This window comes from Narcine bancroftii, chromosome 4, assembly GCF_036971445.1.
Source record: "Narcine bancroftii isolate sNarBan1 chromosome 4, sNarBan1.hap1, whole genome shotgun sequence".
NCBI lineage: Eukaryota > Metazoa > Chordata > Chondrichthyes > Torpediniformes > Narcinidae > Narcine > Narcine bancroftii.
The window spans coordinates 224,106,057-224,119,426 of record NC_091472.1 but is presented as its reverse complement, the minus strand read 5'-3'; the positions used below and the strand labels follow the sequence as shown (position 1 = coordinate 224,119,426).

Genomic DNA, 13,370 nt, shown 5'->3' with positions numbered 1-13,370 from the left:
AAAGAAAATAATAAGGAAAATCTTATGGAAAGGGAGGAAACCGAAGATAGCGCTAGATAAATTAACAGAATGTTACAAACAAGGGGGCTTACAGCTACCAAACTTTAAGAATTATTATAGAGCAGCACAATTAAGATACCTATCAGACTTTATCAAACAAGGGAGGGGGGCGTGGCAAAATGGCGTAGAGTCTAGACGTGTAATCTCAACCTCTCTGGTCAGACTTTTAAGAACCCATTTTTAACTTTTTGTTTTTAAGTTTAAACTTTTTTAAAACTTACTTTAGAGTATCAAGGAACTGTTATGGCCATTAATGGTAAAAAGATTAAACTTCAAGTGCAGAAGAAATTACATTTTCGGAGTGTTGAAGATTGAAAGCCTAAAAAACCTGCTACAGCTTCAGATTTATTGCCTGTGAGAGCTGGAAAAAAAATGACTACTACTCACGAGGAGAAGGATATCACTGGAATTACTCGTTCTCAGGAGGAAGGTGCGTGTTCCCAAGAAGTGGATTCTGATTCTGGCAGCCTGCCAACTTTAACAGAGAGAACTCATAGGAAAATGACTCCATTGTTTGAAACCACTCAGGCAGTACTCCAACCTGAAGATCTTAAACTTGTCCATGAGTTCTTGAAACAACTGCGATTTGTGGGGGGAGATCAGCATCAACCTCCTGAGGAGGCCGGGGTGCCGTCACTGGGAGTTCAAACTCGCAGTAAATCTGTTAAAAAATCTGTTGGAATGCCTGCTGTTGAGCTGCAGCAGGAGGTGCAGTTATCTGGTTTTGACATTATGTTGAAGAAAACAGGGTTGAGTCTTTCTGAATTACAACTTAACCTGTTAAGTACTGTTACTCAGTCGATTATGCAAGAGTTGGCTCAAATGAAAGAGAGTATGAGGTCAGAATTCACTACAGTTAATGAAGTATTTTCTGAAGATTTTTAAAAATTTCAGTCTGCTTTTTTGGAATGTAAACAGCAAGTGGCCTCTAATACAGAAAAAGTGATGGAGGTGGAAAAATCCATTAAAGAATTGCGAGAACTTGAGAAGGAATTAGAGAAGAAAATAGATTATTTGGAGAATCAAAGTAGAAGGAACAATATGAAGATTGTTGGTTTGCCGGAAGGTATGGAAGAACAAGATCCTCTTCGTTTTTTTACAGAATGGATCCCACAAATATTGGGGCAAGAATTTTTCTCTGGAGGCTTGGTATTGGAAAGAGCTCATAGAGCCTTAAGAAGAAGGCCTCTGCCTGGTCAATCACCAAGACCCGTGATAATTCGATGCTTGAATTATTTGGACAGAGAAACAATACTTCGTCTAGCAGTGCAAAATGCGAGACAACGACAAGCTCCATTAATGATTCAGAATAGTAGAGTTTTTTTAAATCCCGATTTGAGTCAAGATGTTATTCAGCGTCGGCGTTGATTTAATTCAGTTAAAGAAGTTTTGTGGCGTAAAGGCAATAAGTCTACTTTTCGCTATCCGGCAGTGTTGAAGGTGTTTTGTGGAGACTTTCAATCTCGGTTTTTTGAGAATGAGTGTGAAGCAATGATTTTTGCTGATTCGTTGCCAGATGTAAGAGGACAAAGACGTAGTCCACCATTGTCTCCTAAAGAAAAATCTGGTTGTTCTGGAAATGGAAGAAATGGTAGAAATGGGAAAAATGGGAATGGAAAGAGTCCGTTTCCTTGAAATGGGGTCGCCAAGTTTGGAATCTCTTGGATGAATAGAAGAACTTTCTTATTCTTACTTTATTTTTATGTTATTATGATCTTTTGTTGTTATTTTTTGTTTGGCTGGGGAGGGAGAGATTTGCTCTATGTTCAATTAGTCATCAGCCTCTGGTGGGTGATCCACACCCAAGATTGGTTTAGGGATTACTACCTTTTTGTAGTTTTTTTTGGTTTTTTTTTACTTTATCTTTTTTTCTATTTTTTTCATTTATATTTTATTTAGCCTTTAATTTGTGCTTTCTTTTTCTCCTATTGGAGGGCCTATTTACATTGTTTTGAGTTTTTATATATAGATATTATTAGTTCTTAGTAATATTAGTAGATATGTCAAAGTTGAGGTTTGCTACGTTTAATGTTCGAGGTTTAAATACATCAATTTTTGTTTAGATAGAATGTAAATTTGTTACAGCAATATAATGTACCTATATTAAAACATTTAATGAAGTTATGGACAAAGAAAAAGAAAATAATAGATATTAGTGGTGAATTGTCGGCCTTGACTCTGTTGTATAATAATCAACTTATTTCTTTCTCAATAAATAATCGAAGTTTATTACATTGGAGATTTAAAGATGTGGAAAATTTGGGAGATTGTTTTAAAGAAGGTAAATTTTTTATCTTTTGATCAGATGAGGGATAGTTATGGTACTGATAAGAATTCTTTGTTTCTTTATTATCAAATTCGATCTTTGGTAAAGCATGTGTTTGGTAGAGATATGATTTTATCTGAAGGGTTATATTTCAGTTATGTATTAAATATTACAGGATATAAATTTCAACTTGCTTTTGTATATTTAGCATTATCTGTAGCGCAAAAATGTATTGCTAGTACATGGAAAGATACGAATATGATTGATATTAATAGATGGCATAATGAGATGAAATATTGTTTAATAATAAAAAAATCACATGTTTTGTGTGATAATTATAGTTTATTTATTAATAAGTGGTTGTTATATTCAGAATATTTACATTTTGATTTACATTGATTAGATCTTAATATGTATGCTTAATTTTTCTTTCTTTTTTTTTCTTTTTTTTTCTGGCTCTCCTTAGGAGAGTTGGCTGAATGAGGGGGGTTCTTTTTTTTCTTCTCTTTTTCTTTTTTCTTTTATATATATATAAAATATATCGTTCATGTTTAAGTTTATTGTTATATATGTTACTTATTATCTGTATTTTGAACGAATAAATAAAGTTTAAAAAAAACAAGGGGAAAAACCAGATTGGACCAGATTAGAGTTAGATAAAATAGGGGAGAAGGTACCTGAACATATACTATATAAGTGGGATGAAAAGCTGGTGCAACATAGGAGTTCACCAGTACAGCCTTGGTAATTCTTAAAGCAACTTCTTTCTTAGCAACTGCCTTGATCACAGCAACAGCCTATCTCATGTCATGGACTACAAAGTGACCTAGAATTGGATATTCCAAAAAGCTTTCCACACACAAACAGCCCAAAATGTCACTCCCCGGATATCAGCCTGGATGTTGCAATGAAATCTCTAGCATGTTGCTTGAACTGAAAACACTTGTAATCAGAACCACTAAAGTTTTGCAAGCAAGTTAACTTAGATTTTCCTTCCCTGAAGCTTGATTCAAGTTCAATTAAAGAAAAATACACAACACAATAGATAGAGCTTTACTATCTCATACGCAGACTTAAAAAATTTGTAGAACCTGATCCTTGAGAGTGACAACAGAAGTAGATTGGGTAGTAAAGAAAACATATGGAATGCTTGGTTTTATTGGGTGGGGCATTGAGTACAAAATAAGGCAGTCATGTTGCAGCAATATAAAATGTTGGTTAGATTGTATTTGGAATATTATGTGCATTTCTGGACATCTTTTTGGAGGAAGGATGTAGAGGCTTTGACAAGGGTACAAAAGAGATTTACCAAGGTATTAGAGGGCATGAGCTACAAGAAGAAGCTGCACTGTTCCATGTTCCGTAACTTGACTTATAATAAGGTCTAAGGGCGCAAAATTATCCAGCTACTTCTTTAATTTGTCAACACTATCCACCATCATTGTGTCCTTGGCAGTTTGATGTGTAACCTCAATGTTAAACAATTGTGTTCAATCTACTCAACCTCCCTTGTATGAGTTCCAGGTCATATCTATCAGTTATATAAAAAAAATGTCAAGCAATTAATTTAGATGAAGATTGTTCACCTCTCTTAGGATCTCAGAAGCTTTAAATTTCTCTCAAAGCATTTTTATTCCAAACAAATAAATTCTCCACCCCCCCCCCCCACCACCCCCAACCATGTTCTTTTCATAAGATAGCTGCCTACAATCTGTATTGGGTTAGTTCCTGCACAAAACCCAAATTATGTTTCTTCAAGGTCCAAAAGCTTCATAAGTGGTGAAGTATTTGCCAAATGACAAACATCACAAGTCTACCAAATTCACATTCTACCATAAAGAGCAAAAAAAAAACCATAACTGCTGGAGGAACTTAATGGGGTCTGCTAGCATCTGTGGAGGCATTTCATATCAGTATCCTGCATTGGGACTTAGAAAGGACAGGGAAGAAGGGCAGTATTGAGAGGGTGAGTAGGTGAGTGGAGGTGAGAGGAGAAGAGTTTCAGACAGATCCAAATGGAGGAGCAGGAGGGGTGGAGTCAAAAGGCAGAGTGATAGATGGAAACAGAGAAAGATGGAGGTAAGCAATTGGAAGAAAAGGGCAGTTGTGGCCAGAAGGGGGGGGGGGGGGGTTGAGGGGGAAGGTGAAGATGGAAACAACTGTTGAAGAAAGGAGATAGGTGCAACTATATAAGAGTGGGATGGTGACCAACTTGTAACAGTGGGGAAGAGGATATCGTGGGAGGGGAAATATCGTGGAGGATGTGAGGACTGGAACAGAACACTGTGAGAAGATCTAGGAGAGAGAGAAAGGGACTGAAGAGGGCATGGGTTATTTGAAATTCAGTGTTCATGCAATTACGCTGCAGACTACTGAGGCAGAAAAAAAATGCACCCTCTACTCAAAAACAACTTTAGTCAAATTTTACAGCTGCTTGTATCAACAGGTGCTGCACCTGCTGTGGTTCACTTAGTTTACATTTGGCCTCACCTTAGCAACAGAGAAGGCTGAGGACAGACAGCGTGGAGGTGGACTGGGGAGGAGAATTAAACTGGCTAGTAATAAAGCCTCCCCATCAACAGAATAACAAAAAAGATGTGTGTATTAATTAAAGAACACCTTGTAAGCTGTAAGTTTTAATTTAAATCACCATCTACAGAATGTTTATTGGTTTATTGTCAATGAGCTCATTGACTCTTTGAAGTCCTCTCTAGGCTACAAATCTACTTATAGATTTAAAAACCGTTCCTGATTCTACACTCCACTATCTTCTGTATATCTACATGTTGGTTTTTGAATATTTATTATCTGTCTATTTTATGTAATTAATATCTTTTAATTCAATTAAATTTATTATTATAGTTTTTTTTCAGAACTCTTGGGCTGCAGCAAGTAAGAATTTTGGTGAATGTGTACATTGTATAAATGTATATAATAACAAAATCATTATTATTATCATCTGAGATCACTTCACTTTAAAACAAGGAAGAATTTTCAGAAGTCATACCCCTAAAAAATATTCCCTCCAAATCTGCTTCTTTTATAACCTTCTTTCGCTTCAACTAAGGTTTCCTGAGCTCTTTCTTTTACAACACAGCTTTAGGATGAGGGATTCCTAGTACCATATATTAACTGACCAGAAATGCCACAACACTAACTATCCCAGCAATAATCAGGGATCCATACCAACCAGTAAATGCTCCGTTTTCACTGCTGCCATCAGGAAAGAGGCATAGGTGCCACAAGATGCACACCATCAGGTTTAGGAATACCTACAACCCCTCCACAATCAGACTCCTAAACAACAAACCTAAAAAACAAACTCAGACAGATGCTCTTACTTTGCACATTATTTATTACTGAATATTTTTTCTGTATTGCACAGTCAGTTGGTTTACATTTTTTGTTCACATTTCTCATATGTACCTTTCTTCTTGAGTACAGTTTACAGTTACCAATAAGTAGAAATTCTGCCTGGTCCACAGGATAAAGAATCTCAGGGTTGTATGTGATCTCATGTATGTAGTCTGACAATAAATTGAACTTTGATCACTAACCCTCTTCAACAGAGAAGGTTCAGAGGGAAATGTTGAGGTATTCAAAATTACAAAGAGTTTGGGTTAAAATCCAAAAATTGAAGGAAGACAGCATTTGTGGGGAGAAAATTTTAAAGGCATCAAATCATTGACTCTTTAATAGAAACTTTGTCTGGAAGAAACTTCCTCCATTGGTAGGCATTCAAAAAAACTGAAAGACAAGATTGTGAGAAGACTAGAAAAGGGACTAATGACTAAAGAGATGTAGCAGCATGTTTGGATCTGGAATGCATTTGTATATAGCATATATTGTATACAGGTATTTGCACAGTGGGCTGTTTCTCATGTTAAAGGCCTTGTATAATGATGCCATTCGATATGAGTTTAACAACTGGCCTACCCATACATAATGGTTACATGATATTATGTCTTGTTTAAGTTTATAAAAAAATTAGATATGCCATTAAAGATTTCAATACTAATTTCCTAAAGACATGGGGCCCTTTTATGGACCTTTACCAAATGTAAAGTTTTAGGGTTGTTATCAGCTTCAATGCTGTGCTGTCTATTTCCAGGTTGTCATTACTTGATACCCACATGTTAGTTTTATTTCCAACCTTGCATAGTGGTCGGTGTTTTGAATTAACCTGGGGTGGGGGAGGGCATTCTTTTTCTTGTAATTTGTATTTCAATAAAAATATTTTAAAAGGAAAACATTTTTTAAAAATTGTCCTCAATTATTAGATTTAATTAATCAGAAATAACAGCTAAGCGTGGCATATTTTTTGAGCTAGGTATTTTATATTATTTATTATTTTTGTCTCAACCTCTTGTTTACAGTAAATGGATAGAGACAGAGTTCCAGGAAGCAGTACATTCTCACCGATCAACGGTTCAGAAGATATTAAACCGTCGGATGAGTTTTTCTTTGGCTTTTGCAGTGTACAAAGTCTTGCAGTGCTGGTATTTTGACTCACCACCAGGGGAGGTTATGTCCCTTGGTGTTATCAGTAAAGGTGAGCTACCCACTTTTTTCTACTAGATGGCTACTTTATCACTATAAGCCTGAGTACCCTTGGTTTAACCCTGTTCTTTATCCAATTAATTTCTATACATCCCAGCATGAATTACAGGAAGGAGGTAGGAGACAACATTGATTTCTCTGCCATCTAATCCAACCAAGCTAAGGGCAATGCACCCTCTACTCAAAAACAACTTTGGTCAAATTTTACAGCTGCTTGTATCAACAGATGCTGCACCTGCTGTGGGGTCACTTAGTTATCCAGTGATTATTGACAGTTCAGTAAAATTGGATGAAAAGAACTACCATGGAAATAGGCCATTCAGCCTATCTTATCTATATCAACCATTGGGATTCATCCATATTAGTCCCAAACTCCAGCAATTGATTTCATATACCTTAGCAGTTCCATATGTGGTACTTAAATGCTGTCAGCAACTCTGCTTCCATTATTCTTGCAGGCAGTGCTCACTATATTCTGAGTGAGAAAGAGCTCCTCTAAATCTCTTTCCTGTCGCGTAAAAACTATAGTTTTATATCCCTCTAATATGGGAAAAGCTTGTTCCAGTCTACCCAATGTATACCTCCCATATTTTAAATACTTCTTAATGCCCCTCCCACCCCCAGGAAAACAAACCTAGCTTCTCTAGCCTCTCCTTGTAACGCCATCCCCTGGTGAATCTCCTTTTCCTCCTCTGTAGTGCTGTTACATCTTTATGCAGTGACCAGAGCTGCATGGAGTACTCCATCGGGGGTCTGTCTAATGTTTTATAAAGTGGGAACATAATTTCCCTGATGTTGCCTTCATTGTTGCAAGTAATTAAGGCCAATATGGCTTTTTAACCATGTTATCTACCTGTGATCTCAAGCATCTTTGACCTTGTAAACCAGGTTCCCTCTATTCCTCAATACTCCCTAGGACTTTACCATTCATGGTGTATGTCCTAGCCTTGTTAGTTGCTTCCAAAATCACCTTATATTTACCTGCACTAAACTCTCATTTTGCAGCCCATTTCACCAATAGATCAATATCCCTCTGTATCCTGAGACTACCCTCCACATAATCAACAACCCTACCAATCTGTATCATCAGCAAAATTTCTGATCAGGGCCTCCTCCCTCCACATCCAAATCAATCACCCACATTCAAGTTATTCACTGATAAGAGTATTTCAACAGCGAGGGTACCTGCACTGATCCCTGTACAACACTAAGAGTGCAATACAAAACAACTATTTGCCATCCTAGTCTGTTTCCTATTACCAAGCCACTTTTAGATCCAATTTATCAAATTCTTCTGAATCCCACAGACCAAAAATCTTTGGACCAATCTCCCAGATGGGGCCTTGTCAATAGTCCCACTGGTCCATGATGAGACTCATGGAGAGATACAGCACAGCAACAGGCACTTTGGCCCATCAAGTCCACACTGACCTTCAACTAACCCTACATTAATCCCATTTTTATTCTCCCCATATTCCCATCAATTTCCTCCGGATTCGACGACTCACCTACACATATGGTAAACCTACAATGGCCAATTAACCAACCAACCTGCACCTCTTTGGAATGTGGGGAATCCCATGGACATGAAACATGAAAACTCCATCCAGACAGCACCTGAGGTCAGGATTGAACCTCATAGGTCTATGAGGCAGCAGCTTTACTAGCTTCACCACTGTGCCATCCTTTGATATCCCTTCAAAAAATTTAATCAGATTTGTCAGACAGGATCAATCCTTGACAAAACCATTCTGGGTGACTCCAATCATCCCTACCTTTCTAAGTGATCGTTAATTATGCTCCTCAAAATTTGTTTCCAATAATATCATCACAGTTAGTGTAGCAGTTAGCACATTCTTATTACAGCACAAGTGACCCAGTTTTGAATCTGGTACAGACTAAGGAGTCTGTGTGGGTTTCTGCCGGCAGCTCCCAGTTTCATCCACCCTTCAAAATGTACAAGGGTTTCAGTTTATTTGGGGTATTCTGGCAGCACAGCCTCGTGGGTCAGAATGGCCTATTGCCATGCTGTATGTCTGTAGAGTGCGTCGAAAGAACCAAAGACTTGTTGATCCGAACCAAGACTTTTATTAACTAAAAGACTGGAGCATATCACAAGTAGGTCGACCAGTCCAGAATGACCTGGTCTGATTAGGAGCAATCCTTTAAGACCTGCCAGTAGGTGTGGCTACACTCTCAGCCAATCACAGTCATCCTACACTACCATCTGTACATATACACATTGGTGATAGAATCTGTACTATCACAATGTCTAAATTTAAAATTAAAAAATATAAATATTAAAATTTAGTCTCATAGGTCGTAATTACCAGCCCCACCTTATAACTCAGAGAAAACTCCTAGCCTACTCAGATTCTCCTTATAAGAGGTGAAAGTTAGGCATTTCCTTGAATCATTTGAATCTGTACACTGAGGATATCACCATGGTATTGATCTTCTTAAAAAGAGGGCTACATTTGCCATTGTCCAGTCATCTGGTATCTCATTTGCGGCCAGTGGAGATTTAAAAATCTCAATGTCCCAGCTATTTCTTCTCTTGCCTACTGTACTGGGTGGTCACCTATCTTCTTCTTCTAGAGTGTCTGTTTTACCCAAATTCACTATCAGCTTGAATGATTCTTCATTAAAAAATATGAAGCAATTATTAAAATCAGTAGCTTGATTTCATTGAGTACAAAAAAAATTAGACAACATTGTTGAGCTTTTACTTAAGGAGTGCTGAGACTACAGAATGAACTGCCACAGAGAGTGGGTGAGATGGATGTACAAAAGAAAAATGTGCAAGATAAAGGAAAAGAATAATAAATCAAAGTTAAATGATGAGAAGAGGGTGGCTTTTCTGGACAGTGGAAGCAGCAGCAATGAGCTGTTGAGCTGAATAAACTGATTTTGTAAAAAAAACGGACTGCTGGAGGAACTCAGCTGGTCTATTCAGCATCTATAGGAGACAAAGATATATTGCCAAGGTTTTGGGCCTGAGCCCTTCTTCAAGGAAAATTCAGAAAAGGCAGAAGCCGGATATATCAGAAAGACTAAGAATTCAAACAATGGGGGAGGAGCCCAGACCAACAATATTCAGTCTAGCATCAGACATTAGTTAATTCTCACTAAGTGGATATTGTTGGCATTTTTAGGCTATATTTAATTTGCCCTTGAAAAATCAGTCATGATGCAGGCCCTTTCGCCCAACTCGTCCATGCAAACCAATTTGCCCACAGTGGGTCCTCATGCATGTAACCATTCAAATGTCTTTTAAAAGTCATAATCATAATTTTATCTGCTTCTAGTTTTAGATCCTCCTACCCTAGGAAGAAAGACTATGACTACTTACCTTCTCAATGCCTCTCCTTATTTTGTAAAGCTATAAGGTCCACCCTCAGTCTCCTATGCTCTGGGGAGAAAAGACCCAACCTATCTAGCCTCTCCTTACAATTCAAGCCAACCATTCCCAGAAATATTTTCATGAATCTTTTCTGTAGTTTTATTGCAGAAACAATAACAATTCAAAGGATGAACATATAAATCTATAGAAGATCTATAGAAGGCATGCTATTAGCTTCAAAATACACATTGTGAATTTATTTGTTATTAAATATGCATTAAGATTAACAAATTAGTTTTATCATTATCTAGAAATCTAAGGATGTTTAATTCATCTCATATTTCAAGAGGAGCAGCTAGTTTTTTCCTCATGTTCTTCATCAGTTTCACAACATCAGATCTGTTGGAGAACTGTGCTGTGCACAAATTTGATTTTATAACATATAACCATAATGAGTACTCTTCACTAAATCTCTCATTGTGTGCAGTGTGGCCTGAGATGTCCTATGATTGTAAAAGGTGCTCTGTAAATGCAAGCTGATACTTTTTACACAAATGTGCTGAGGGAAATTAAATTCTGACATTATCTGAATTTTAAAAGACTGAGATATTTTTCTGCTGTTATAAGACGTGCACTGTAACAATTAAAGATCCAGTGTCTTTTGACCTTGTGTACCAGGAGATTTCAATATCCCAGTGGATCTCATCTTCTCTGTACCAGTTCGATTTTGTGGTGGAAAATGGGAGATCCAGACAAACATTGAGATCAGTGAAGAGACAAAGAGAAAGCTGAAATACATTGTGCAAGAACTGAAGATGGTGAGTGCTCATTAACAATAGAAGTTCCTTTTGAATCTGTCCAAAAGGATATTGCTATTTTGATAAAGGAGGACTTTGGTACAATAGAGGGAAAAAAAGAAATATTTTCACCATCAGTCTGCTGCTTTCTTGCTTGGTATTATTAAAAAACAATCTTAAATTTAAGCTATTCAATGCAGTTAACCTCTTCCCCGAATTAAATCAGTAAGAAATGCAAATTAGGACCAGAAGTAAGCCTCTTGGACCATGGCCATTCATTGAGATGATGGCTGATCTGACTCTCATCTAAATTCTTCATTCCCATATGCCCATGGTACCTTTTCACACTCTCACTTTTCAGTTATCTCTACCTGTATACCTCGAAAGTATTCAAAGGCTCTGTTTTGAGGAAAGTCTTTCAAACACTCACAGCTCTCTGAAAGTAAAAGATTAATCTCTTTGATTTAAGATGAAACTGAAATTGAATCTCCATTTGCACAATGTGACTGCAAGAGCATATCAGAGGCTAAGGATCCTGTGTCAAGCTTTAGGGAGGGTTACTCACCTCTTAACTCCCTAAAGCTTGCCCTCCATCTACAAGGCTGAAGTCAGGAGTATGATGGAATACCCTCCACTTTCCCAGATGAGTGCAGCTTCAATAACATTCATGAAGCTCGTCATAGCAGCTTGCTTGACAGGCATTTCATCCACAACCATTCACTCATGTCACCATCAGTGTTCAGTAGCAGCAGTTTGTACTGTCTACAGGATACACTGCAGCAACCCACCAAGACTCCTTAGAAAGCACCTTGAAAACCTACTGCCTCTTCCAGCCAGAAGAACAAGGCAATGAAAGCACGGGAACACTTTCACTTGAAAGTTACCCTCTAGAGCAAGGCAAGGCTACAAAGGTAGGAAGGGTGAAGCTATGGAGGGATTTCATACATAAGGATAACTTTAAATGTAAGATAAATGTTAATCTTCAATTTTAAGGCAGTGCAGGATGCTCCCGAGTTATAAACCTGAATACAGTAAAATCCCTGTTATCTGGAATTCAAACAACCTGCAGTCTCAATCAACTAGCAAAAAATTGTGGAAAATATAATTAGGTAAAAAAATGCAGGTTTAAAATGGGTGCCCCCTAGTGGTCAGTTTGCCAATTCACACAACATGCAATCTCAAGCAGCCAGCAAATTCACTTATCTGGCATCTACAAATCCCATAGGTGCCAGATACTGGGGGGGTTTACTGTATATGATTGAGATCCCATAATATTATTAAATTAAAAAGTCCAATGTATGTTCTAAATTCATTCCTGTGAAAAGCAGGACTACTTTCTTCTCTCTCCACTTTGTGTATTTTCCATCTTATGGACAAAATTGACTTCTGGGAACCCATCTGTATTATGAGCCAGATAAGCTACCCAAATAAATAATTTACTAATGGGAGAAATTAGAAGAGGGTAATGGGTATGATGTAGGTAAAAATTAAATTGCTGCAGAGTAGGTTTACATAGGTCGGCACGACTTCTGTTCTATTTCCTAAATTAGGTGGCTTCAATCAAGATTACTCTTCAATAAAAGGTCATATTTATATTGTCATTAGCAAGGATGTAAAAAAAATAGCAAAATCAATAATTCGTCTTGGAGGAACTCAGCGGGTTGAGCAATGTCAGTTGGAGGAAAAGAATTATCAATGTTTCAGATCAGAGCCCTTCATTAAGATTGATTTTTGCTCCAGATTCCAGGATCTGCAGTCTCGTAATCTCCTGTTAAAAAATAATGCTGAGTCATCCACTGCTTTCTCATAGCATGCGATATCAAAAGTATTTTGCAAACAAATTGAAAAGTAGGATTATTACAAATTTTATCTTTAACTTAATTTTCATTCAACAGGAGAAAGCTTTGAATTTCTCTCCCATTCTTGACGAGGAGAGAGAATCCAATCAACTATCTGCTACAGAACGTGCATCAAAAGAAGTGATTCAGGAGGGAGATTCAATTGTAAAAGAATAATAATCAATAAAATAGGTTTTCTTCAAGTATTAAAAGAAAAAGTGTGTATCATGGCTAATGTGATTTATGGTGTGAAAAATAAAAAATTTTAAAAAAAAGTTTTTAGCTACATTGATGTATAATTGTAAAGTAATTTCAAGAATTTCAGGTTGTTGAAGAGATCATTACCTCAGAACCCCTGTGGGCAAATGGAAGGTTTTACTCTAGCGTACAATGAACTTGGCCCAATCACATCACATTTTAAAATTAAAGTTAATTCTTTGGCATGGTTTCCTTCATTCAAATCAAGGAGGCATTTGCTGCCCATTCGTACTTGCTCCTGAACAATG

The 13,370-nt window shown here is 37.2% G+C and overlaps 1 protein-coding gene across 9 annotated transcripts in view; it reads left to right on the top strand.

Annotated features, from left to right (window-relative positions):
• The window catches only part of mdh1b (malate dehydrogenase 1B, NAD (soluble)), a 137,288-nt gene extending 124,154 nt beyond the window's left edge, over nt 1-13,134 (top strand). For 8 of the 9 annotated variants that reach the window (XM_069934082.1, XM_069934079.1, XM_069934078.1 and 5 more), the window contains 3 exons: nt 6,703-6,878; nt 10,908-11,047; nt 12,922-13,133. In XM_069934082.1, the coding sequence (XP_069790183.1) occupies nt 6,703-6,878; nt 10,908-11,047; nt 12,922-13,041 (436 nt within the window). In that variant the 3' untranslated portion in view covers nt 13,042-13,133. Of the gene's footprint in view, nt 1-6,702; nt 6,879-10,907; nt 11,048-12,921 lie in introns of all 9 variants that reach the window. The other variant, XM_069934084.1, reaches the window with a different exon arrangement.
• Nucleotides 13,135-13,370: the final 236 nt, after the last annotated feature.